General features: G+C 41.9%; 1 protein-coding gene across 1 annotated transcript; it reads right to left on the bottom strand.

Annotated features, from left to right (window-relative positions):
- Positions 1–6,984: 6,984 nt before the first annotated feature.
- On the bottom strand, positions 6,985–22,344 carry SLC26A3 (solute carrier family 26 member 3). Its single transcript, XM_051626157.1, has 20 exons — positions 22,214–22,344; positions 20,641–20,780; positions 20,419–20,529; positions 20,174–20,331; positions 19,163–19,327; positions 18,354–18,506; positions 17,496–17,578; positions 16,133–16,280; positions 15,884–15,997; positions 15,693–15,770; positions 15,156–15,251; positions 14,097–14,203; positions 13,770–13,839; positions 13,589–13,681; positions 12,060–12,155; positions 11,184–11,417; positions 9,470–9,524; positions 8,806–8,951; positions 7,908–7,973; positions 6,985–7,285 (listed from the first exon to the last, which is right to left on the bottom strand). Exons 1-20 carry the CDS (start codon positions 22,342–22,344, stop codon positions 7,262–7,264), a joined length of 2,268 nt encoding a protein of 755 aa, XP_051482117.1. The 3' UTR covers positions 6,985–7,261.
- Positions 22,345–25,318: the final 2,974 nt, after the last annotated feature.

Genomic DNA, 25,318 nt, shown 5'->3' with positions numbered 1-25,318 from the left:
CATACAGATTTAATTGAACAGACAATAGTTAGGTGGGGTTTTTGGGGTTTGTTTTGTTTTTTGTTCCTAAAGTAGCACTATAAGCAGGCCCTTGGGTCTGTTTTGGCCCCAAATTTATGTTTTATGAGGATATTTTTAAGGAGAGATATACTAAATAAAAAGTGTTCTTTTTTAGTGCAGCTGGTACCAGAACCAGACAAGAGGAAGACAGTGCTGTCTGTTGTTTGGAGTGCTAATCTTTACATTTCTAATCAAAGTTGGGCTGAACCTTTATTTTTTTCCAAAATGCCACATTTCTAACGATGTTTTTAGATGAAGAAGTCCTTTGGGTTTTTTCTAAGATTTGTGATTTCCTGCTGTTCACTAATAGTCTGAACTATCTTAAAGCCTCAGTGTTACTATTTATTTTGTAAACCTTTCCTGCCTCTTAAGTGTGAAATTTGTCAAAGTGCTTTGGCAGTGCAACATAACAAGTTTTGAAATTTTAAGTATAAACTTCATATTTTTTAATTACCAGAGCAAGGGCTCTTTAGATTTACTCTCTGTCCTTAGCTGCCATTGATTTCCTTGTGACTGTGGACAAATCTTTTAGACTGCCTTTCAAATAAATAATTCTTTAGAGACGTGCAAATAAATTCTGAGATATGCAAATCAACTACGGAGTACAGGAACGGCTACTAAGCGTTAACTGATTAAAAGCCTGCTTAGCCTTTAATATGTAAAAGCTGTAATGTGCTTCTTTTTAAGACAGTTCTTTGTTTTGGTTTTTGGAAAACAAGTCATTTTAAATAAAACACAAAACACACTGGAGAGAGGCTGGTTGTGGCAGTATGCTATGGAATGGGGCTGGTTGAAAATGTAGTATTTTGGTGTGTGTGAAGGCGAAAATGTTTCTGCCAACATTATTTTGTTTCAGTAACTTACAATAAACCCTTGGGGAACTTTTTAAGGACCCCCTTTGGTCACTGTTAAACTTGGTAGGAAGTAGGCTTAGGCAGGTTTATGGTGCAGCATCCAACTTCATATGGGAGGAAATCTGTGTGTCTTAATACTCTTGCTCTGCAAAGCCAAACTTAGATGGGCTGTGTCTGTTTTAAACAGACTTACTGATGATTCTAGGTACCAGCTTCATTTTCTTTAGGGGGAAAAGGCAACACGTGGGTTTGTGAGGATACCTCATGACAGGCTTTTGGGCAGGGAGATGCATCAACCTCACCTGTGCACTATTTTGAAAAATAAGACATTCTGAAATGAGTTGTTATCTGTTAATTGCTGGTGATGAGGAAATATGGCAACTGTTTATGATGAACATTTTTAGAAAAAAGTCAGGTTGCCAACTTTTCTTGTATGTTAGCCAGTCTATTGTGAAACAGATGAAATGTTCGAATGTAATAATTCTGGGTCCACTGCTTTTCTTCTTGAAGGTATTGATAAAGAGCTTTTCTGAAAATGCTGAGGCAGTTGAATTAATTAAGGGGAAAAAGCAGCCCTTGCTCTATCAAAATGACAAATGTCACGTAGAGAATGTGTGAGAATTTATTTCTATTTATATTCAACCAAAGGTGACATGTCATACAGACAATGGCATATTACTGAAAAAGCAGTGGGATCCTTTGAATTGCTTGGTGACCATTGACCAAAAGACTTTGGGACCTGAGGAAAAATAATCTTACATAGGAAAAATGTGGACTTGGGTCAAATTTATATGTCCTGCTTGAATAGGAAGACCTAAATCAATTTTTTTAATTTATTAAGTCTTCAGTGTACCAGTGGAACTAAAGGGTACTATTGATGCTTTCATATTTGCAAAGGTAATGTCTGTGTTGGTCAAAATGTTAACAGTGCTTGTGTTTGTGGAGGTCTGGTCATGTTTTGGGTTTGTTGGGTTTTTTTTTTCTTAGTTACTTTTTTTGGAGTTTCTTTTGTAAAGTAACTGATTGTTCCAGTGTGGAGTTCAGCAATGCCATATATTGTATTTAATTGTATAGCTCACAGGTTTAGAAATGGTGAGGTGTGCTTGTGAATTCTTTGGTTTCCTACTGATGTCTTCCTGTAAAGGCAAATGTTTGAATTTAATTAATTATGTTTATTTTTAATAAATATCCCTGTTGGTGGCAGTGATCTCCCTCCCAAGGCATTGCTGAGCAGATCTCAAGGTTCACAGAGATCTCTGGCAACATTTAAATTTGTCAGCCATTGGAGGTTCTTCTAATAATGTCACGTGAAGGAAGGAAAAGGGGTTTGGTGATGGTTTGGGACCACCATGGAATGACTAAAAGGACACCAGCAGATGGTCTGGAAACATCTGTGGTTTAGGTGCTTGTCTCTGCAGTTTATCTTCAATTCCATCTATAACTTTTCTTGAAGGTTTGCCTGCAACCATGCATACTTTACAACAAGCTGGCTAATTGTGTGAACATTTACTTCATGTTTGGTGGTGTTTTAAAATGCTATTTGCATAAAGGTTGGATATCTAGATGTGTTAATTGATGTTTTTCATGCCTTTTAAGAAAGCAAGATTAAAAGTGTTGCTTATTATTTAAAAATCTGATCCAAGAGAATTAGAAAACCTTACTGGATGGAGTTCCTGCTTCTCACTTAGTGCTCTCAAAGCAGTGTCAGGTTCTGTTTGTTCAGAAATAAAGTGGAGGTAACTTGCATTCATTCCATGTTAGAGTTGTCACACACAGCAAGGGAGAAAAAGCTGTCTCTCCTGTATTACATGAAGTGTTCTCAAAAGCATGTTTGTGGATATTTTTCCTCTGTGGATTAAGACTGAAAACTTCTCAGAATGTTTTCTGCTCTGTAAAACCTGTGCCTGATTTTGTGTTGCTTTCTCTGCTTGCAATGCTGTGTTGCTGATGAAAGGAAGGGCGTGCACAGGGTGGCATCGGAAGGTGCTGTTGAGCCTGGGAATCTGGAGGAGCTCAGCAGGTTGCAGTTGCACTCTTAATACTGAATGTGTGGGAAATAAGTTTGAATTTCTCCTGCTCATATATATGAAGGGTCCAGTGCAGCAGAGAAATGTGCAAGGTTTGTATTCATTTTCATCCTGACTCTGCATTTCTAAAGGAAATGTCGGTATTATACAAAGTGTATTTCCCCTCTTTTTTATTTTATGGTGTTAAAAACAATCTTAGCAATTGTTAAATCATCTTTATGTAATGATGGTGCCCTCTCAACTGGAGTTTCTTCAGTGTGTTCAGGTATGTTACATTCACACTAATGATACATACTGACCAGTTTGTAAACTGAACTATCTGCACAATGTGAATAAGAATAATGAAATTTAAAGTTCCTTTTAGTCTTGAGTTAGCCATAAGGCAGAGCAAATTCAGGAACTTTCCTACTTTGAATTGTATCTCCTTGTTCTGTAAATACGAGGCATTAATTTGGGTGGGTTTTGTTGTTTGCTTTTTTTTTTTTTTTTAATAGTTTTCTGATTTGAGTCAGTTCATGAGTTTAAGACCTTAAAAGATTAAAAAATCCAACATATGTCTGGAAAAAAGTGTGGGTGGAACAGCAGCAGGAAGCTGGCAAATTAGCTCAGTCATCTTGAGACTTTATCATTCACATTGGTAATAGAATGCAGGTGATTCTCGAGTGCTGCTAGGGCTGATTGTAACACCACCTCTGTTAATGGAAGAAGTGATACTGTATGCAAGCAGGCAGGAATGCTTACATTTTTATGTAGTATTGTTTTACAAAAGAACTTCAGCTTAACTGCTTAACAAAGGCCAAATGAGTAATTTTTAATAGATGTGAATACGTGTGTTAGTCAACAAGTGTTTTCTTCAGTTTTATTTGTGAAAACCAGTGCTTGAACACAGCTCCAAGATAATTCATGGTGAATTATTTCCTACATTAAATACAATCCCATAAATGCTAGTGAGAGTTCCTATACTTGTTTTTTGCCATTTCTGGATCATGTAAACTTTCAGACTTTTTCTTAGGAAAAAGAAAGGAGCAGATGTTTTCCTAAGACAAGTGAGAGAAGAAAGCTGTCTATGTTCAACACATGGATGAGGAACAGAAAACTGTGAATGACATTTCTTTCCAGTAAAAAAGTGCTTACAGGTATTTTTTCCTTAATAGAAGCTTAGCTTCAAATTGAAAAAAAAGAGATTTGCATGTTACAGTGCTCTCTCCATTGAGCACAAGACCTTGAATCACTGAATAACTTCTTACTTCTTTTGTCTCTGTATTTCACACAGGCAATCTCATCTGCACTGCAGTGTGAAAACCAGGCTTGAGAGTAGGCTTGAGCGTCACAGGCTCTATGGCTTCTGGGTTTTCTGTCCCTCTTGCTGGCCTTAAGATGCCTGTAATTTAGTTACCAAGCATCTGCTCTGTGCTGAGGAGATGTAGGCTCAGGATGTGTGAGAAACAGACACCATACCTGTCAGATCTCCAAAAAGAAAGCAGGTATGAAATTTACCTTTTAGCTTATTCTTGAGTAAAATATTAAAAAATTATTTGTGATACTGCTCTAGCCAAGCAGCAGCAGTGCTCAGTGGAAGAGCAATATCTAGGTTTCTAAAGGGACCTGTCCCAAGAATAAGCCAGTAAGTCTGCACCACCACAACATCCCACGACACAGCAACGAGCATGTGCATGAGGGTAACCGGCCCAGAGCAGTGTTACTGTTAGAGTAACAAAGAGCTGAGTGCAGAAATAACCAGTACCTGGGGGGAGAAATCACAGAAAGCATCAGAAATACAATGTTGCTGTTGTCAACATTAAAAATTATGGAGTAGGGTGATTTAAGAGGATGACAAATAGCCAGTAGGGACATGTGACGTGGGAGTGCAAGGCTGTCTGGTTAAAAGCTGTACAGGGCACCTGTCCATTTAAAAAATAGTGAATAGGTTTGGAAGGGGGATTTATGCCATGGGACACTGTGCTCTGTTACAAGATTCATCAGTGTTTAGTTGTTCTTAGTACAAATTGGAACAGAACATCATTTTTTTAGCCTGATACCTGTCAGAAAATCCAATATGGTTTTGAAGAGCAGTGTGCAATATCTGAGGTTAAATCCCTGATGTATCTGTATCTCTTGTCAGTCCTTGAATATAGACTCTTCATTCCACAAAGAACCTCATAGCATTTTTCCTCATTAGTTGCAGTTTAATTTAATCTCTCTTGAACTCGAGGGCTCACTCCTGAAATTTGGAGTATTTGGAGTGACATATCCCCTCTGCATTGCACTGTAGCACTAATATCTTCCTCATTCCACTGCAAAAATCTGTTCCAATACAATCAATGCTTTTTTGGAAGGGTGCATTAGGAAGGCAATTCAGCAGTGCCCTGGTTGTATCTTTTTTCAGGTACTGTTGTGCTGGTTGTCTGGCACATGAGATATACCTGACTTAGCCAGCAAGTCTGCTGTGGCACATTCAAAAGAGCAGCAGGCACCGTCTGTCTGACTTCAGCCGAAAGCGCTCTGCAGCATCTCGTGATTGCCACCAAGATGGCCTGTCCCACAGAATTTCAGGTGTGTGATCACCCACTGTAGAGCTGCACCTTTTATTCATCTGCAAATTCATGAGTGTGTTTTCTGAATGCTGAATTTCTCTTACCTCAGCGTTCAAGGTCACCTTTCTGTATTCAAAGCCTTCTTACTTTAATATGAATCTTCCAGCTTTGTTTCATTAGCAGATTCCATCAGATAACTCCAGATTTTTTTGAAAAAAACCCACAACGACCAACAGCAACAAATGGAAGTATTTAGCAGACTGGTGCTGCCTCTGCCCTGTTACTTCCCTTTCAAAGCTCCTACTTGTCATCTCCTCTAGTCTAATCCACCTTCATCTTTCAGTGCTTTCAGGAATTTTGTCTTCTCCAACAGTGTTGACAATTGCCCACTGGCATGGCAAGGAAGGCTTGACTCAGGTCTAGAGTGGTGACATTGTGGCTTGTTTTTTTAAAGGTACCAGGTGAACATGGCATGTGTGTATGTACCTTTTCTAAAACCAAGCAATGTTTCTCCCCATCTACTTCTGTGCAGATTTCTTTCAGATTTTGTTTTGAAGTCTTGCATGTTGCCAAGACAACAAAACATGGTTCTCATTTACAAGTCCAAATGCATGATTCTGGACACCCCATCTTGTTTGAAAGTCATAACTAGGCTTGAAAACCAAAAACTTTTGTGATTTCAGACTGCTCCTTCTTTCAGACTCCACGCATGGTTCCGTTTTCCTCTAGGCTGCAGGTTTTTATACCTCCAGCACTTGCTTGGCTAAATTAAAAAATCTGTCACTTTCTGCTTTTTCTCTGAAACATGTGCTGTAGTGCAGCTTCAAGTCTCAGAGTTCCAGCAGGAGCTGATTGACAGCAATTGTGTAACTGGGTTGTGCAGACTGGAGGAATCAGAACAGACTCTTTTTAAGTTAAAGTTCTCTGCACATCTGTTCAAGAGACCTTGATGACTGAGCCCGCCCGCCAGGCAGCTCGGCACCCACAGCTCCTGAGCCGTGTTCTGGGGCCCATGGTCCACCTGCTTTGTAGGGCACACACTCTTTGGTTATGAGCTACCTTGATGGTGTATTGAAAACTGCAGCAAACAATGCAGGGATACCAAAATCATTAGTAGTTCACTATAAATGTATCTTCTCTTACACACTGTATACCAGCCCAGTTGAAACCAGTGAATCATGTTGGGATCTGAAAAAGCTTTCCTGAACAATCTTCATGTTCTGCAGTAGGTACCTTGGGCACCATGTGCACTATGCTCATAGTACTGAGCTGAAAACTAGTTTAATAACTCAGTCTACTCAATGTCTCACAAACCATCAAGAGAATTTTACACAAGTTATATACAAGATGAAGATAAAATAACACTCCCAACTATTAGTCTGTGATATAAATTACAAGATTTCAAATATTCATATATTCTCTAGTAACTGTACAGGTTGCTACAAACTGTCAGCATAATATATATAAATATATTTACACATATATGCAAATAGGGTTAACATTGCCTGCTTCTTCAACTCTGTGGGTAGGCTCTCAACAAGGTAGGAAATAAGAAAATATGTGTCATTTTAGCCTCTATATATGTACATAAATACATTTCTATATATACAGAGACTCATGAAGACTGACAAGCCCAATCCAAAATGTGGAATATAACCATATGTAGCAAATCCTTCTTAAGGTATATGAAAGGATCCTTCCATTTTCATGCTCATCATTGCATCTGCAATCATCTTCTGTGAGTGACATTGTGTTGCTGGATGATACTATACTGAGAAAATTAAATCTAAAATTTTGTCTCTGTTGAAATCTGTAGGAAATAAAAGGAAATAAACGTCACCTTCTGTAAGGAATAGCCAGGACAGGTTCCCTCTGATGAGTGATATATAAGAATTTGCTCCTCTAAAGTGTTTGTGTGGGAAGACTTTGGTCTGACGTTTTCCCTTTACTGGGTTGCCACGTGCTGGATATTTTCTTTCTCTTTGAGTCCATGATGAAAGGCTCTACATGTCCCTTTCTTATCCCTGTCTCTGGACTCCTCTCCTGTCAGTGCCATTTAAATGAATGGGACTAATGCTGGTGTCTCTATCACATGGACATGCTACCAGTAAGCTCATCATGGGGGAACTGTGGTGGACAGGTGAGGAGGCCAGGGGAGAACCTGGTGAGATGGCCTTTGCCTGCCTGCCCTCTGCAGACCCTCCGAGCACAGGGCAGGGCTTGTGAGCCCAGCCCGTGCTGCTCGCTCCTGTAAGGCTTTGTCCTGAGTCAAATCTCATGAATAAGCTGTCTGGATGCTTTCTGCCCTGGGCTGACACAGGAGCTCAGGGGTGAAGATGCTTTTGTTATCTGACCTAGCAGTCCCCATGAGCCCCTTTGGAGGCTGCATTTCCTACAAGTTGGAGTGTTGCTGCTGGAGCTGGAAGTCTTACCGTGCCCTCGCGGCTGCGCGGTCCGTTGCTGGGGATGATGATACAGTCCTTGCTGCTACCCTTCTCCTGCAGTGAACACAAGGAGTTGTGAATTAGGAAACTGATTTTTCTTTTTTCCCTTTTCCACATTGAAGAGGGTTTTGCTTTTAAATCTCTGGAATATGCTTGGGAAGTTGACCTGGAAGGAAGGAAGCTCTCGCTTGTCAGCCCTTTATGCCCCTTAGAATCATAGAATTGTTTTGGCTGGAAAAAACCTTTAAGATCATCAAGTCCTCCACTATTCCACATCCCTGAGCACCACATCTACATTTTAAACACCACCAAGGATGATGCAGAAGAGCTGGACCAATTCAGCTAAGTGGGATTAGACAGTTTCCAGGTGACTGTAGTTCTAGGTTTGGTACTTTTAAAGAGATTTAATATATGCAAGATTCTTTCTTGCTATTGATTTAAGAACATTTCCAGAAATTTAGATGCACTACTTAAGTACTGCCTTTGAAGGAAGGCAGACCTGGGGAGCCTACATGCAAGAAGCATCAAGTCTATCTTGCAAAAGCCACTGCAGCACAAGCAGCAAACCCCTGCAAGATTAGTGATGGCAGAGGACTGCTGATGGATGGGAGGGATTTCACCCCATGCTGTGCTCTTCCCAGGAAGGTTGCAAGTGAAGTCCGTGGTCAGGCAAGTCTCCAGTAGGAATTATTCACTCCTTTCACTAGTGGTTTGCCAGGCACCCGGACCAGGGGCCACTCTTGGTCTCCGAATTTATTTGAGACCAGCTGAGTTTTAATCATTAACTTTTTAAATATAGAGATGGTGTAGGGCACATGCAACTGCTGGATGCCTGTGAGTAATGGAAAGGCACTAAAGTAGTGAAGTATGAAAACTGTGGTGTTACCTCAGCGAGTTTTAATTTGGGAGAACTGGCTGTGTCCTTCTTCAGCAAAATGTGTAAAACTGCATCATGAATGGTGAGGAAAAACATGGATGGCTTGATCTCCTCATCAAAAAACGCACATCTCTCCAGTTTGTCCAGGAATCCCTCTGTGGGAGAACAACATCAAAGCACAAGGTGACCTACAGGCCTTGAAAATGAAGGAATAGTGTATCCTGAACACATCAGTGGAGTGAGCACAGGAATTTCTGATACACTGCACTGTCTTGTTTATTAAAGCAGATGGGTTCCTCTTTACTGAAGTGGGGAGGGTGGGATATAAATGCCCACCAATACTGTCCTGCTCAGTGGCAGGCAGAAGAGAATTTGAGCAATATTTCTCATGTCATGCCTAACCCAGACTGCCCAATAGCAGGTCTTGCAGCCCAGAACTGTACAGCACAGCAGCACCATAGTTAAAACAAGCCATTGTGTGTGGTCCCAGTCTGGTGGGGACAGCATGGTTCATGAACGTCCCCTGTGGGGTGACACCTCTGCTCAGCTGGATCTGTTCACTGTCAAGACTCAAAGGTAAAACTGGGGTGATCCTCTGCAGCCATGCTTTGTGGTGGATAGGAAGGCAGTGGGACCAGGCTGTGGTGATGCTGATGGGAAGGCAAGTACTCACCATGTGCCCCTGCAATGTAAACGTCGATGTCGATTCGGACAAATTCTTTCAAAGTCTGTTAAACCAGAAAAAGGCACCATTTAGATCCTGGTTTTTTAGCTGTTAACAGCCAGCATGGTGATTAGACACAGAAAATGTACAAACCACTTTAAGATTTTAAGATGTAAGATGGTAAGCAGCTCTAAGCTCAAATTCTGCTGCACCTAGAGGCAGGATGGTCTCTTCTCATGGCTGCAGACAGGGATGAACAATCCCTTTGGAAAGGGACAACATTAAACACATTTAGCCCACAGTGAAAAAGATATTCTTTCATAAATTGTATGGCCTTATTTTACCTACTTGACATATGGTGAAACTAGGACTACAACAGCTTCTGGGGAGATTTTTATAACTGCAAATTGGAGCAGAACCACAGTTCCCACTGACATGGCATGTGATTCGTTCCTATGGAAATAGATTTACACACCCTGTGTGGGTCTAGATAGTTAACTTTAGCTAATAATGTTTGAAAATTTTGTTCTTATTGCTGTGTTCATGGTATCCTGGGAATCAAGAATAGGAGCAGAAATGAAACTCCAATGCTCCAGCTTCCAACCCAGCTTTTAAAGCTGTATTTCTTATGTACATTTCTGTAAAGCTTCCCAGAATCTTACCAGGTCAAGAAAGGGTGCCACAGCCAACACTCCAATTCCAAGAAAAATTAGATTAATTATTTAATCCATATCCTAAACTTTTTTCTATGGAAAATGTACATTAAAATGCACATACATTCAAAGGTTGCCACTGACTTTCCAGTCCATGTAGGAAGTAGGATAGAAACCCAGAATAGAATCACAGCATGGTTTGGGTTGGAAAGGACCTTTAAAGACCATCTAGTCCAACCCTCCTGCCATGGGCAGGGACATCTTTCACTAGACCATGTTGCTCAAAGCCCCATCCAACCTGTCCTGGAGCATTTCCAATTATAGGTCAGCCACAGCTTCTCTGGGCAACCTGTCCCAGTGTCTCACCCACCTCATAATGAATAATTTCTTCTTTGTATCTAATCTAAATCTACTCTGTTTCAGTTTAAACCCGTTGCCTCTTGTCCTGTCAGTAAAATAATCTCTCTCCATCTTTCCTGTAAGTGCTGAAAGGCCATAATAAGGTGTGTCTAGAACCTTCTTTTCTCCAGGCTGAACAACCCCAACTCTCTCAAGCCTTTTGTGATATGATAGATGTTTCAGTCCTCTGATCATTTTTGTGGCCCTCCTCTGGATCTGCTCCAACACCTCTATGTCCTTCTTATGTTGGGTGCTCCAGAGCTGGACACAGTATTCCAGGTCAGGTCTCATGAGAGCAGAGTAGAGGGGGAGAATCACATCCATTGACCTGCTGGCCATGCTTTTTTGATGCAGCCCAGGATAGAGCTGGCCTTCTGGGCTGCAAGCACACATTGCCAGCTCATGTCCAATTTTTCTTCCACTGGTATCCTCAAGCCCTTCTCTGCAGGGCTGCTTGCAATCCCTTCATCTCCCAGCCTCTACTGGTACTGGGGATTGTCCTGACACTGGTGCAGAGCCTTGCATTTGGTCTTATTGAACGTCATGAGGTCCATGTTGTCCCACTCCTGCCTGTCAAATTTTCTTTGGGTGCCACCCCTTTCCTCTAATATAACTGTGTTCATTTGTTTCTGTTTCAAATTATCACTGTTTATCTTGTGAATTACAGTTACCTTTTGGAGAACTCTCATGGCAGAAAAATCAAGGAAAGACACTGATGAGAAGTCCAGAATGATGCTGTGGATGTCAACCTGGGGCACAGTGATGCCTGGGGGGAGGTCAGAGCCCCAGTTGATCTGAATGGGCAAGTCTGTCATGTTGGTGGGCTCATCCAGCTCCTCGATCCTGTTGTTGTCTAATTCTTCATCTGACTCATGTGTGTAGTTAGCCATGCAAATTAGGCCTTTCTGTGTTGACAGAGAAAAATGTTATATTTAATACTTCTCTTTAATACCCAGCCAGGGTAGTAGTGCATCTTATACAAGGGTGAGGATGGTGACAATGCAAAGCTGATGTATCCATTAGATGGAGCAGGACCCACCTGCAACTGACACTAGAAAAAGTTCTGTCCTCTTGTCTAGAGGAGTTTGGAAATGTTTGCTTTCTTCTCATCAATAATTTAATTACTATCATAATGAGTTATTACTTTTTTTTTTTTAATTGTTCCCTGAAGTCAGTGGTCAGATGTGCTTTGATTAAGTAATTTTGGAAGAAGTCAACAAAAAGCATGAAAGATTCATGCTAGGAGAAAACCAGCTTTATCCTACCATTAATGCAGCATGAACATCACCTCTGTGGGATCTGATCCTGCCATTTAGTGGCAACCAGAGATCCAGTGGACCCATATAGGCTCTGCCTGTGGTAAGGCTGTAGGTTTCTGACTGTGAGAGCCATTTAAAATCTTATATTTGAAATGTGTTTATGTCATGAAGTGACAATGTGGGGAATAGCATATCTAATTAGGACAGGAACCTGTGAGGCACTTGTCTGCTATATCAAGCCATGGATCTGGTTGCTTAACCCCTCCAGGGTGAAGTTGCCTTACATACAGGTGTCACTTGCAGCTCTCCTTTCCTCAGCATCTTTCTGATCTTCCTCAGAGCTTTATTGCGTTTCCTCAGGACTCTCAGTGGGTTGAAACCAACCTGCAGATACAGGCATAATAATTAAAAAGAAATATATATTTTTAAACCACCCCAATGACACCAGGGAGAGAGACAGTATCTGCAGCCTTTTTGGTCATGATGAGTGTACTTTGGACTTCATGTTGCCTACCACTTTTTTTTCCATTTAAACAATTTTTATCAATTTTTTATCAATTTCCCTTGGTTGGAAGGACATCTAGAGATATGACTGCAAACAAGGCAGGCCCATCTGTGCTAGCTGTAGGACACCAGCATGGACAGGGTTATAGCAGTGATGATGTTTTAACACAGGCCAGTATCTCCAGCAGGTTGGTGCAGTCTTGGCTAACCCAGAGCTTGTCCTACTCATCTTCATTGTGAGACAGTGTCCCAGGTGACTGAGATCAGAGCACTCACAGGTTGTGTCTGCTCTGTGCCACCTGACTGCAGCCTGAGTCCTGCACATATTGTTTTAGTTTTGTGAAGAAGAAGTTGTTCATGCTGGTTGTGTATGTGTCTTGAACCTCTTAGCTGGTTTTAACAAAATTAGGCAGCAGGTGAATTGAGCTAATCAGGGTTAGGAAATAATAAGTTTCTGCAAGTCTGCTGCCCCATCTAGCTAGTGGGTGGAGAAGAGAGGTGCTAGAAGTACTTGTATTTGTAAAGGAGAGTGATGTGAGCATCTGCACCCACAGAAAAAACCCTTCAGAATCTTCTGAGGTGAAAGATGAGCACATGGGGACCTAAATGTGTTGGATTCCCTTGTTCCTCTGCCACTTTCAGTCCCTCACATGAAGAGTGAACTGCTCATTACTGATGTTCAAGGTAGTCACTGCTTATCAGCTCCCCCCTCTAAGAGCAGCAGGAAGGGGAAGTTACCAGTGTGAGTTTGGTTCAGTCTGGGATTGCAAACCTCTCTGGTGTGGCAAGGGCTCAGCAGTCCAGGCTCTCTGTGCTGGGAAAGAGTGGCTGCCTTTTCCCACTTTTTCATGGAAGACATAAAGACCTCTTTGATAGTGTGATTTAATTCAGCTTTTCTTTTGACTGTTGTGGTTATGTTCTTCAGGGCAAGATGAGTAAACTAGCATTTATGAGGTGTAAATAATATAGTTGCTAAATAAAATAAAACAATGTCCCTGTATACTCTCTCTGCTTGCACTACTTTCCTGGGAAAGACTTAAAATGTATATAATACATTGCTACAGTATAAGTTCAGCATGAGTCATATGCTACAGCATAAGTTCAGCTGTTACCTTTTTCTGAGGTGTGTACATACATGTAGAATTCCAGTAGTACATGTAGAATTCCAGTAGTGGCAACAATATTTGAATAATTAATTAAAAGTTCATCTTTGAACTGTGGGCTGACTGCATATGTTGTAATTATTGAGAAATTGTGTTCACCTTAATGTATCATGTGATTTGTACGTGCAGAATGACAGTCCAGACACTTACTGCAGTGATCAGTTTCTCTCTGAAGAATTCAATATTAGCAAAGAAAATAGGAGATGAGCATCTGAAAATCTTCACTCCCTCTGGCTCATAGATCTGAACAATAAAGGAAAAGTGTCAGTGATGATGTCTGCTACAGAAATGGAAATGCAGCATATAATAAAAGAAACACAATGTTTCTTACATCCGTGTAATCCTTTCTGTTTCTGTAGATGTTACTTCTCCCAACATTAGCCAAAACTGTGCAGCTTGGACTGTGAACGAACACACACACAGGTTATTTGCACTGAAACCTGGTGGAAGGGAAGGATCAGAGACAGCAACCCCAGCTCTAGTTCTTCAGAGGGAAATGGAACCCACACCCAGGGGTTTACCCCTGTAAATAATTTTTCTATACACAATTTCTGGACAGACCAAGACACAGGATTGTTGGGCTTCTTTGTATGGGAGGGAGTTAATCTATAACAGGAGGCCCTGAGATATCTTTTCATCGTGTCCAACAAGTACTCACATCTGGGAGCGGATCACCACAGTCAGCAGCTGGAAGGCCACAGCAGTTCCTAGCCCAATATCCAGGCCAAGAAAAACAGCCGCTAAGAAAGTCACCACCCATATAACCTGTAACAAGCAGGTGGATGGCAGCAGTTACGAGCGTGTCAAGAACTTGGGTCACAAGCCAGGTCTGGGAGTAGAAACAGATCTCGTACCTGGTCCAGGCTGTGCATCAGCCTTTGGTGAGGGGTGTCATGTTTCCTAGAGTTTTTTCTTATAAAATAGTGCCAGACTCACTGACTAGCATCAGGGGGTGTTTCCAGGGATAACAATTTCTATGAAATAAAAGCTTATAATAATAGAGGAGTGGATCCCTCAGAAAGGCAATGTTACAAGTAAACCAGGATCCTGGTGAAGCTGGGAGCTGTAAATGTGCAAATGTAGGTGCTGTGAATGTATGCAACTGATAAGCACAAATTACTAGATAATACTAAATATTTTTTTAACCACAGATCTCAAATCATTTTCATGTGGTAAATAACTGTTTGGTATTTGGGAAAAGCGAGGCCCGGAACCATTTGGGAATGCAAGGAACTGGCTGATTAGAAAGGCATTCTGAGTGTCAGAGGTAAGCAGTCCTGCCCACCAGCCATGAACTTTACCATTTGGAATAAGACCTTCAAGCCCTGGTTGCCACTTGTTTTTTGCTAGGTAACTGCCATCTAACATGCTGCCTGAGTGTGAGAAATTATCCCTGAATGTGTAGCCAAATGCAGTAGGTATTCAGATATTTTCTGTAACTGCCTTCTATATTTGCCTCGATATAATGAACTGTATTGTAATAGATTTTGATGAAATGGATGAAAAGGAAGTTAGGAAAGAGAACTGACTCGAAATAGGTGAGACAAAATAGAAAGTACAAGCAAGGGGTACACAAGTGAAAAAGGCATGTCACTATTGTACTTTGGATTTAGTGAAATAAGGCAGGTATAAAAAAAGATAACCTGCAAGTGAATTTGCACAACAGATTACTTTCCCAGAGTACTTCATTCCTGCATGCTTGCAGGACTCAACTTACACAGTCATACTTGTCCTTTCTCCATAGGGCACCTACTTCCTTGAACTGCATGAGCATGCCTTTCAAGTTGCCAAGAGCCAAAGATGCAAGGACTGACTGTTAAAAAGACAAATATACATGCTGAATTTTAAGGCAAACAAGGAAATGCTGAACATTAAGACTTAGAAGATGACACAAATATGGCCAAAGCACAGCTGAAAGGCCAGGCAGCTCTTCACAGTGTGTCTCTGCTGCGAGTTAGGATGCCCTGTCCATTGCACTGAAACCTTCCCCAGCCAAACTGCAGTGCAGGGGACTGGCCCGAGGCTGCAAATCACACCTACTTTTGGCATGAAAACCTGGTGCTGTGATGTTTTTGGGCACTCACATTCCCTTTGAGGGACTAGTTGTAGTGGTCCTCTCTGCCATGATCTGAGAAGAATCAGCTTCGCAAACCCTGTTTGGCTCCCACTGGAGCCTGTGAATCCCCCAGTAACTCCTGGAGCAGCCCTGTCTTTGGCAAACAGGAGGAAGGATTAAGGTGAAACCAGTGAATACCTTCTGTAATGGCTCCAGGACAAACCCAATGGCCAAGATCACAATCAAGACGATGACAGCTGAGATAATACCAGCAATCTGCATGAGAGAATAATTCCACCATAAGTAAGTATGCAAAAGCATTACAGTCACCCAGGAAAGAAGAGACCTTTCTTGCATTAAACACCATAATTGTCTGTTGTCTTCTATACCTGTGTTTTGCCTCCCGTGCTCTCCTGCACACCTGACCTCGACAGAGCAGTGCTGGAGGCGAATCCTTTGAATGATCCACCAACTATGTTACCCAGCCCGAAAGCAATTAGTTCCTGAAATAAAACCAAAGTAGATTATTCTTAAAGGGTAGTTCACGACTGACAGTTATTCACAAGGCAAAGTTTTCCTAAAATAGCTCCTTTCCCACTGAAAATTCTCCTGTGTTGGTTTCTGTGTTATTTGCCTACCTGGTTGCCATCTATTTGGTAGTCATGCTTGATGGAATACACTTTAGCCACAGAGAAGGCTACTGCAAACCCAACAATTGCCATGGAAATGCTGTCACCAATACACTCTTGGAGGATACCTACATCAGGTGCAACAGGGGCCTGAAATCTGAAAGACAGAAAGATCTACTTGTTAAGGACAGACCAAAAGAGAGAAGTTGTCAAGCAAGCGAGCAAGGCTGCATCCATCTCATACTGAGCACTTTGGAGAGATGTGACATGGAATTGTGCATCTGAAGCCTGTAAAAATTTGGTTAATCCTTTATTGTAACAGGGACTCTTTATATGTGCACTCATCTCAGTTTGTGTCTCAGAATGTTCTCATTTCCTTAGCCAGGACCAGCAGCAACTTATTTTGCCTGAGGTGCACACACAGCTCAAGTGTAAGACCTGACACAGCACTGGGGTCCCTGCACAGACAGTTTGCACACAGAAGGATTTCCCTTAACTGTCACAAAATTAAAATCCCTGCATGATTCATTGAAGTATGTTAGACAGCTAAACAAATACTAAGTCAGATAATACTGGCTAATCTCTCAGGCTACCTGCTAGATACGTTAGCTGTACCATTTCCTGTTCTTTGATCAAGGGCTTTTGCAGATCCTAGGATCCTAAGGAGAATTCCTTTCTGGGCTTTTTTTTTTTATTTTTTTTTCCCTCCAGTGACCATCCACAAACACCCCAGGGCTACAAGAGTCAGTTGAGTGAAGGGCTGCAATCTGCTGCCCTGCTGAGTTTCTTCCTCCCTCTTTTTAACTTAATGTCTGCCTATCAATTATCTAGGCCACAATTCTGGCATAGCTGAATGTTCTCTCTATATCGATATGTACTCTCTACATGGGTTTATACTTTCTATATGGATAAACTCATAGAAGAGCAGACACTGGGGCCTCTGGAGGATAATGGTGCCTGGGAAGTTGCTGGTGGCTGGTCACAGGGGACATGGTAGGAGAACTATGCAGTGTCCTGGTGGCTTCCCAGGACTGCTAGTGGCTGCTGAGCCATGTGTATACTTCAAGGGAAATGGAGGAGTTCAGGAGTGAGTAACTCAGTAAAAAGGCCAAACATCAACTTCCTGGTCACAGCTGTCTTAGAAAATGAAGCATGAGATTATTTCTTTGTCATGTAGGAGATATGCTCTAAGTGAGCCACTTCTACCTATTGAAAGTGTCTCCTCATATTGCGAAGAGAAAAATGTTTGTTTACCTACCAAAAGAAGATGAAGCCAATTATTATAATCAAAAAGCAGAGCTCAACCAGTGTAGCATTGATAAACTGGACAGAATATTTTGCTCCACTGGTAAATTTCAATCAAGTCACTTACCCTTCCTGTAGTTTCCCAATGACAGCTACATTGAATTTTTCTTCAAAGTTAACAAAATAGGAAATCAGTGCTGCTAAGACTGTCTGAAAGATAATAAACCCCATATCCATTAGGCACGTGCAAGTAAGAGTACGAAGAAACTGTTAAAACCTATTTCTTTCCCCCTCCCACATGCCCCCAGTCTCATTACATAGGGGCAGAATTACGCCCCAAGTCTGCACACCCCTTTGCTGTTCAGTTTTCATTCCTGAAGCACCTTACAGGTATGGCTTTACATTCATAAATCACACTGAGAATATATCAGAATATCTCATTAAGAATGGAGAGCGTCCCACCCAATAAACCTGGTGTTTTCTAACAATGTTCTGTAATAACTTTGGGGGAAAACAAGCATCACCTACATCTATAGCAACATCCTCCAGGACTTGAGGAATTTGTTCCTTGCATGAGGCTTCCCCCACCCCACTGCTGCTTGGGGAGAAAAATCCCCTGCTGCTGGTGGGCAAAACTGTTTTGTACTTGGCCACAGAAGGCCAAGGCTTCAGTGGCTGTTTGCAGGTGTGGTGCAGAGGGGCCCCAGCCATGGGACTGCAGCCAGCTGGTGTCAGAGGGAGGCAGCTGGCTTCATCCAAGGGAAAAAAAAAAAATCAGGATTTATAACATTTTATCACTACAGTTAACAACAACTAAATAGTAGAGCTAAAACCCCTCACAACAGTTCATGAACGCTGACAATTTTTCTTTACAGGTAAAATGAGAACCCATGGTTTAATATAGAACAGGAGAAGAAATGGTTGAGACTCTGTTTCCCATGTGACTATAGTGATGGAGCAACTGCTAAATCAAAGAGAAGTTTACCACAAGGAGTTCGATTGGGATGGGAGCTGGTAACTTTGCTTTGTATCGATCGTTCATTTCTTTCACCACGAACACAATAAGTAAGACAACAAGGGATGTGACAAGGTCAGCGATGTTTGTTTCTGTGATCTGGCTGAAAACACTCTCCAGAGTCTGCAAAATCAGGACAAACACGTGGGGTTTTAGAAATAGTAGTGGCCTGGCACAGTAGCACTATCGCTTCCAGAAGGGCATTTTCTGAACTGCTTCAGTGGTTGGGATTTATTCCCTGTAGCCTGATGTGGATTGAGAGCCCTGATGCAGCTGCACCTGCATTATGCAAACAGGGGAAGCATCTGTGAAAGACCCTCTCCTCCTGGCCTCCCCTTGAGGGAGGCCGGAGCAACAAATGTGTGCAATGGGCAATGTGAGCAATGGAATCACTGAGCAGGTGCCTCTCTCTGCTCCTCCCTTACTGTCCTCCTTACTCCTTTCTCATCCAACAGCTCTCACAAAGTTGTGTCCAATTTAAATACATACGATATTAGCCCAGTAATAATGAAGAATTAAATGCTTGTGGCAAAGTTGATTGCTTAATTAAAATATGGCAACACACAATTGAAAATATTATCTAATTAGCCAGTGGGGTGTAACTTGTTATTGGGCAATAAATTTAATGTTTGGTCATATACTAGTGACGTCTCTTCTATTTTTCTCTTGCCTTTCCTCCTGTCTGGCTGTTTTTATGATAAGTTCTGATATTACTGCCTTGTGATACACAGTCAGATACACATCACAACATTAGAGAATAACTAACACTTGGCACTTACATAGATGATGCCAAATGGTTTATTAAATCCAGGGACAGGCAGCTGAAGCATGAATTTCAGCTGAGATACCAGCACATGGATAGCTGCAGCAGTCGTGAAACCGCTGATTAGTGATTGTGATAGATAAATAACGATGAATCCAAACTGGAGAATTCCCAGAAGCAACTGAAATGCAAAATGACCATATGTCAGTGTGATTAATTTCTGATTTTAAGGAATTTCTGCAACAAAGAGAACCATATTTAAACAATCAAAGATTTTCACCTAAGCCCACACAAGCAGGGATGAAAGAAAACACTGTCACCAGACTTGCAATAAAAAGCTGAGACTTAGCAATAGGAGGAATAAGTAAGAACAATTTCTAGAGCAATCAAACCTATGTTTTTTATTTTATAGATAAAACTCCTTAAGCCTGGGGTTTTCCATACCCATATTTTTACATGGTACCAGTGTTTCATGAAGCACAAACATATTAATATGTTAGGAAGGAAAGAACTGTAGTTATTCTATATAGGAAGGAAGGAAGGAAGGAAGGAAGGAAGGAAGGAAGGAAGGAAGGAAGGAAGGAAGGAAGGAAGGAAGGAAGGAAGGAAGGAAGGAAGGAAGGAAGGAAGGAAGGAAGGAAGGAGAAACTGGTGTTTTTTTAAAAAGACTAATCCAAATACTTTATTGTTATGAGACAGAACTTTTATTCCCCTTGCTGTGTCTGCATCAGACACATTACTCTCACAACTACTTGTTTCTTGTCCAGCAGATTGCTTTTTGCAGTAGGTGGGGTGCACCTGTGTGGGGTGTAGGCTCAGGTCTAGGCAAAACCAAGGATTTCACAGCTGGTCACTGGAGGGGCGGATGTCTCCCAGTCAGTGAACCAAGGTTAGTTGCATGTGAAGGGGAAAATAATTACTTTGATGACTACACCAGTAGAAAGTAAAAGGGGAAGGTCCATCCACCAGCCCTGTATTCATGTACGTACATATAGACACATGTGAGCACACACATATGGTTACCAACCTGGAAAACCCCAGAAAGGAAGGTTACAGAAGCAGCCACCATCACCCTTTCTTCATTGATTGCAGAGATATTTGTGGCAGTGCCATTTCCAGCACTGTCATCGGGGACCAGCCTGACGACAACTCCTCCCACCATCAGGCTGAGGACAGGAAAAGGACCTGAGCAGCACAAGGTGTTTATTAGAGACATGAAGGGGCAGCGTGTTCTTCACCAGTGAGCTGGGTGGTTAGTGTGCTGGAACTTACCCACAGAGATATGTCTAGATGTGCCAAAGATAAAATAGACCAGAACAGGGAAAAATGCTGCATAGAGCCCATAACCAGGCGGGACATTCACCAGCAAAGCAAAGGCGAGACCTGCAAGGACAGAGACCCGGGGAAAGACATGAGCAAGTTGCAGGCTGCAGCCAGCAGTCCCTGTCCCCTGGCAGAGCAGGCTGTGCCAGAGCACAGCTTTCCCAAAGGTACCTTGCAGGACAGCCACAAGCCCCGTGTTGATGCCCGAGACAATGTCGCTCAGGATCCACTCCCTGAAGCGATACGCTGGCAGCCACGACAAAACAGGAAACAAGCTCAGGGCAGTTTTTTTGGCTCTTTGTGGGGAGCAGCTGTAAAGACACAAGAGGACAGAGCTCTGTCTGTGAACAGCTCAGCTGAATTGCAGCACGTCTCCAGAGGAGAAACAAAGGGGGAAAGATTCAGGTTCAGGCTGCCAGAGGTAAAAATCTCACCCAGACACAGCTCTGATCAACCTGCTCTGCCAACTGTGCTTCAAGGAGGACCTGGTGGCCTCCAGAGGTCCTTTCCAACCAACATTTTCATAGAATGATATAATTATTTGGGTTTGAAGGGACGTTCAAAGGTAATCTAGTCTGACCCCTCTACAATGGGCAGGGACACCTTCCAGTAGACCAAGTTTCTCAGAGCCCCATCCAACCTGACCTGGAACGTTTCTAGGGATGGGGCATCTGTCACCTCTCTGGGCAACCTGTTCCAGTGTTTCACCATCCTTAGTGTAAAAAAAAAACTTTCTTCCTTCTCTCTAGTCTAAACCTCCCCTCTTTCAGTTTACAATCATCACTCCTTGTCTTATCACAACAGCCCCTGCTAAAAAGTTTGTCCCCACCTTTCTTATAGGTCCCCTTCAAGTATTGAAACGCCACAATAAGGTTTTGAAAATATCCGGTGAAGCAAGGCATTGGAAACTCCCCAAATTCATCTGGAAAATGAACTGAAGGCTCTACAGTTTTCTTCTCTGACTCCCTGCATTCTACTTTGAAGGAAAAAAAATGCATTTGGAGCAGTAATATGACTATTAGCAGAATAGTCTGAGCATTGTGTCCTTCACAGAAATGTTCATAACGTGATTTGGCAGAAAACTTTATCCACCTTGTTTCTTCTGTGTTCTCAAATTGTGCTATTTTGCATTTAATGATTCTAGTAAGGTGGCAGGGATATGGATGCACTGCACTATGAGTAATGCTCTCTCTGAGATCATCCACCACTCGGCCAACATTGCCATAGCTCTTGTGCCAGATTAATATTGAAGATCAAGTACAAGAAGATTTCCTGGTTTAAGTGACTGTCACTTAAAATGCAGAGCAGTCCCTGATTGAAGCAATCAGGCTTTAATTGGAGGAGCTACTGTCTCAAAATATCATGACATCTAGTCTAAATCCACCCTCTTTTAGTTTAAAACCATTATCCCTTGTTTTATTTTTACAGGCTCTATTAAAAAGTCTGTCTCTCTTTTATAAGCCCCTTTTAAGTTTGGAAAGACCACAGTAATGTCTTCCTGCAGTCTGTACTGCCAAGTGCCCAGGAAAAGAGAAGCTGCCTGGGACATAACCATAGTAAGAATTTTAAGGGTAAAAGCAGCCAAAAATCTTTAGAAAAATGTGACATCGCATTTATTTAATGAATTTTCATTTGCATTGTTGGACCTGAGATGGTAGTTGTCAGGACAGAGTTCATGCTGCCTGAGAGCCATCTGGGCTGGTTCTTAGGTCCCTATTTCAAAAGGAATTGAAATTTTCCTTACCGAAAATATAGTTTCAGGTGATCCCAAAAGGTTTTATGGTATCTGTGCAATTTCTCATGCTCTTCATTGAACAAAATCTCTGAGTACACAGGTCTGGCTACAACATAGTGGTTGCCCAGAGGTTCAACCATTTCTCCTGAAATGTCAGGTGGGGATGGCAACTCGTGTGAGCTGCTCTCTGGCCTTAGTCACTTAAAAACCTGAAATAAAGAAAGGGGTTAGCTCCTTATGTACTGCGAGGCAGGTAGCCATAGCATAGATGAGTGAACTCCAAACTGGGTGTTACCACCTTTGAAGATCAAAAGAGAGATGGTGGAGATACCCGCTTCACTTTGCCAAGGTGATCTCCTGCCCCCCTCCACCTCCCATGGCAGGGCATTGTTTCGCTGGAGCATGAAGTATTTCTTTCTAAAGATGCAGCCAAAAGTGGACAGGATGGATTTTGAGTTAATTTATCTCCAAGTCAGCTGTTCACAACCAAAAACTTCCTCCCTCAAGGGAGACTAATTTCTTAAAGAACAAACAAGTAGATCCAAGAGGTTTCTCTTTGTGGCACTGCCAGGAGGGCTGGGAGCTTACTGGACCCCACCAGCACATGAGGGGAAAGGCAGAGCCATGGCAGGGCTCAGCCACCCTCTCTTGGGCTCGGGGACAGGTAGGAACCTTTTGACTTGTCTCTGTGTGACGAGGAGGTTAGGCTCGGTAGTAACAAAGCACGGTGTTGCTGCTTGTTAAGTTGTTTGTAAGTTCTGTTTCCACAGGTTGTCTGGACTGCTTCTCCTCTGTTTCAAGCTCACAAACAGCTGTTGCAATGTCTGACCTAAATACTATTTTCTGCTGTGTCCCAATCCACATTCACATGTTTGTGCTGAATAGAAACTGTCCTTAGTCACCCCAGAAATGACCCCTGAAGCCTGCATTACACATGAGAAGATTCAAGATTCAGTCATTAACACTGAGTATTTTGCAGCAGTTAATTGATGTCATGATGCTGCCCACTGTGCTGTTATGTTTCTCTCAACACCTCACATTCTTCCCACTCTAAATTCACCAAAATAAATGTCCAGTCTAAAAACATTTCTCTCCACTGTAGCTGTGACTAAATATTCTCTGCTAAACTGCATCTACCAACACCACATCCAAACAACCCTTAAACACATCCAGGGATGGTGACTCAACCACCTCCCTGGGCAGCCTATTCCAGTGTCTAACCACTCTTCCTGTGAAAAAGTTTTTCCTAATGTCCAATCTAAACCTGCCCTGTTGCAGCTTGAAGCCATTCCTTCTTGTTCTGTCACTAATTACCTGTGAAAAGAGACCAGCACCAAGCTCTCTACAATGACCTTTCAGGTAGTTGTAGAGACTGAGGAGGTCTCCCCTCAGCTCCTCTTTCTCAAACTAATCATTCCCAGCTCCTTCAAGTGTTCTTCAAATACATCACAGGACAGATTTTCAAGTGGCACAAAGCAGTCTGCATAGTGAGTGCATGGAAAGCTTTTTATCTATGACCGTTTTGGCATTAAAACATGAATCCCATCATGAAACTTTGGGCCCATTATTGACCAATTTCAAGTGATTTAATTTTCATTTTCTCCTTGTTCATTCTGGGGAAATTAATGAGTAGTAGTCCAAATAATGCCAGATGAACATCTCAGATATGCTGGTTTTGTCTATATGCTATTTTTGCATGGACGACTCACTATTCTGGCAATGGGTTAAACATTTTTACTATCTGTTTTAACACAAAAAAACTAGATCTGTATTATTTTCAAAAAAATGGTGGATAATTATTCTAAGAGACTAATAATCAAAATCACAGAATCACAGAACCATAGAATCATATCTGGACTGCTCCCACCATTAAATCCTTCGACCCCTTCTGGGACAGGATCAATTAGTGCAATTCTTCTGATTACTTCAATAATTTGTCCAGCCACACATGGCGACCAGGAGCACAGACAATCTTACAGTGCACAGCTGTCAACTGGTAACAAATTTCACTTAGTATTGACCAAGATTAGGTCTGAACTGAAACCCCAGAGGTAACATTTTAGTTCAGGTTTATTCCCTCTAGCCTCTGATCATGTTCTCACGGCCAGCAATTAACAGCATTACCATCCCTCACACACCAAAAACTCCAGCTCCACTGCTAACCCCCCACAGCTGTCAGCCTTTGGTAATTCATCTTTGGATGTGTGTCATTTTGCTGAGGGGATTAGCAAAGGGATACTTTTCCTCCTTTATTAATTTATCCTAAATATTGACTAAGAAGTACACAAAATTTGGGGAACTTCAACCGAATAATTAAATATTAACACGCCTCCTCTCACTTTTCAGTCTGTTTATACACACTCACAAACTCTGTTTCTCTGCAATATAAACATTTGAAAAATACAAACAAATTCCACAAGAAAACCTTTTAAATTTTACAAAAAATACAGCACATGACCAGAAGCACTGGATTTGTAAGTGCTACTTCACATATCGTAACCAGGATGGCAAGTCAAAATCATACCTGATGTGTCTTTGAGGAAGCTCTTCAGAAGAAACCACACCAAGATTTTATGGAAAAGATATCACTGAAGTTTTCAGAGATAGTGCTGGTATCTTGTGCTGTTCTTCATTTCAGGACCTCCCTAAATACTGACAGCACTTTAATAACTAACTTCAGTTAACTTTTACAAGAAAAGGAAGATTTCACTGTGGCCTTGACCATTGAGCCTATCCTCAGGAGGGATGATAAGAGTAATTTCTTAAAGTTCTCTCTGATATTGCTTAACTTTGTTTGGTGAACTGTTCCTGATTGGCCTACAGAGCCTAATATGGGAAAATAGAGATGAATAAGAGGGACTGTCTGTTGCAATCCTGTACTGTGTATCTGCCTGGTTTCTATTGAACATTGTGGGAAGAGAGGGCCAGAGCTCAGCTATGGTGCTCTTGATTTCTGCAGGACCATGAGCCACTGGCAATGGAGATGGAGCTGCTGGGAATGCTGGCTCTGAGCAAGGTGTGCCACTGTGAACTTTCCTCCCAAGGACCTTCAAGGGACCCTAAATTGTCTTTCCAGAAGCAATTGCTGTGTGCTCAGATTGTTGCAAAAAAATT

The sequence above is a fragment of the Apus apus genome, chromosome 1, assembly GCF_020740795.1.
Source record: "Apus apus isolate bApuApu2 chromosome 1, bApuApu2.pri.cur, whole genome shotgun sequence".
NCBI classification, from domain to species: Eukaryota; Metazoa; Chordata; class Aves; order Apodiformes; family Apodidae; genus Apus; species Apus apus.
The sequence above is the reverse complement of the archived record's forward strand: the minus strand, read 5'-3'. Positions and strand labels throughout refer to the sequence as shown.

What these genes read in the sequence shown, in the direction of transcription:
- SLC26A3 (XM_051626157.1), bottom strand. Translation starts at nt 22,344, where the DNA reads ATGGTTGAACCTCTGGGCAACCACTATGTTGTAGCCAGACCTGTGTAC. An exon ending in AACCATTTGGCATCATCTAT is followed by an intron (nt 18,507 to 19,162) that starts GTAAGTGCCAAG and finishes CTGATTTTGCAG; the next exon opens with ACTCTGGAGAGTGTTTTCAG. An exon ending in ACCAAATAGATGGCAACCAG is followed by an intron (nt 15,998 to 16,132) that starts GTAGGCAAATAA and finishes GTTTTATTTCAG; the next exon opens with GAACTAATTGCTTTCGGGCT.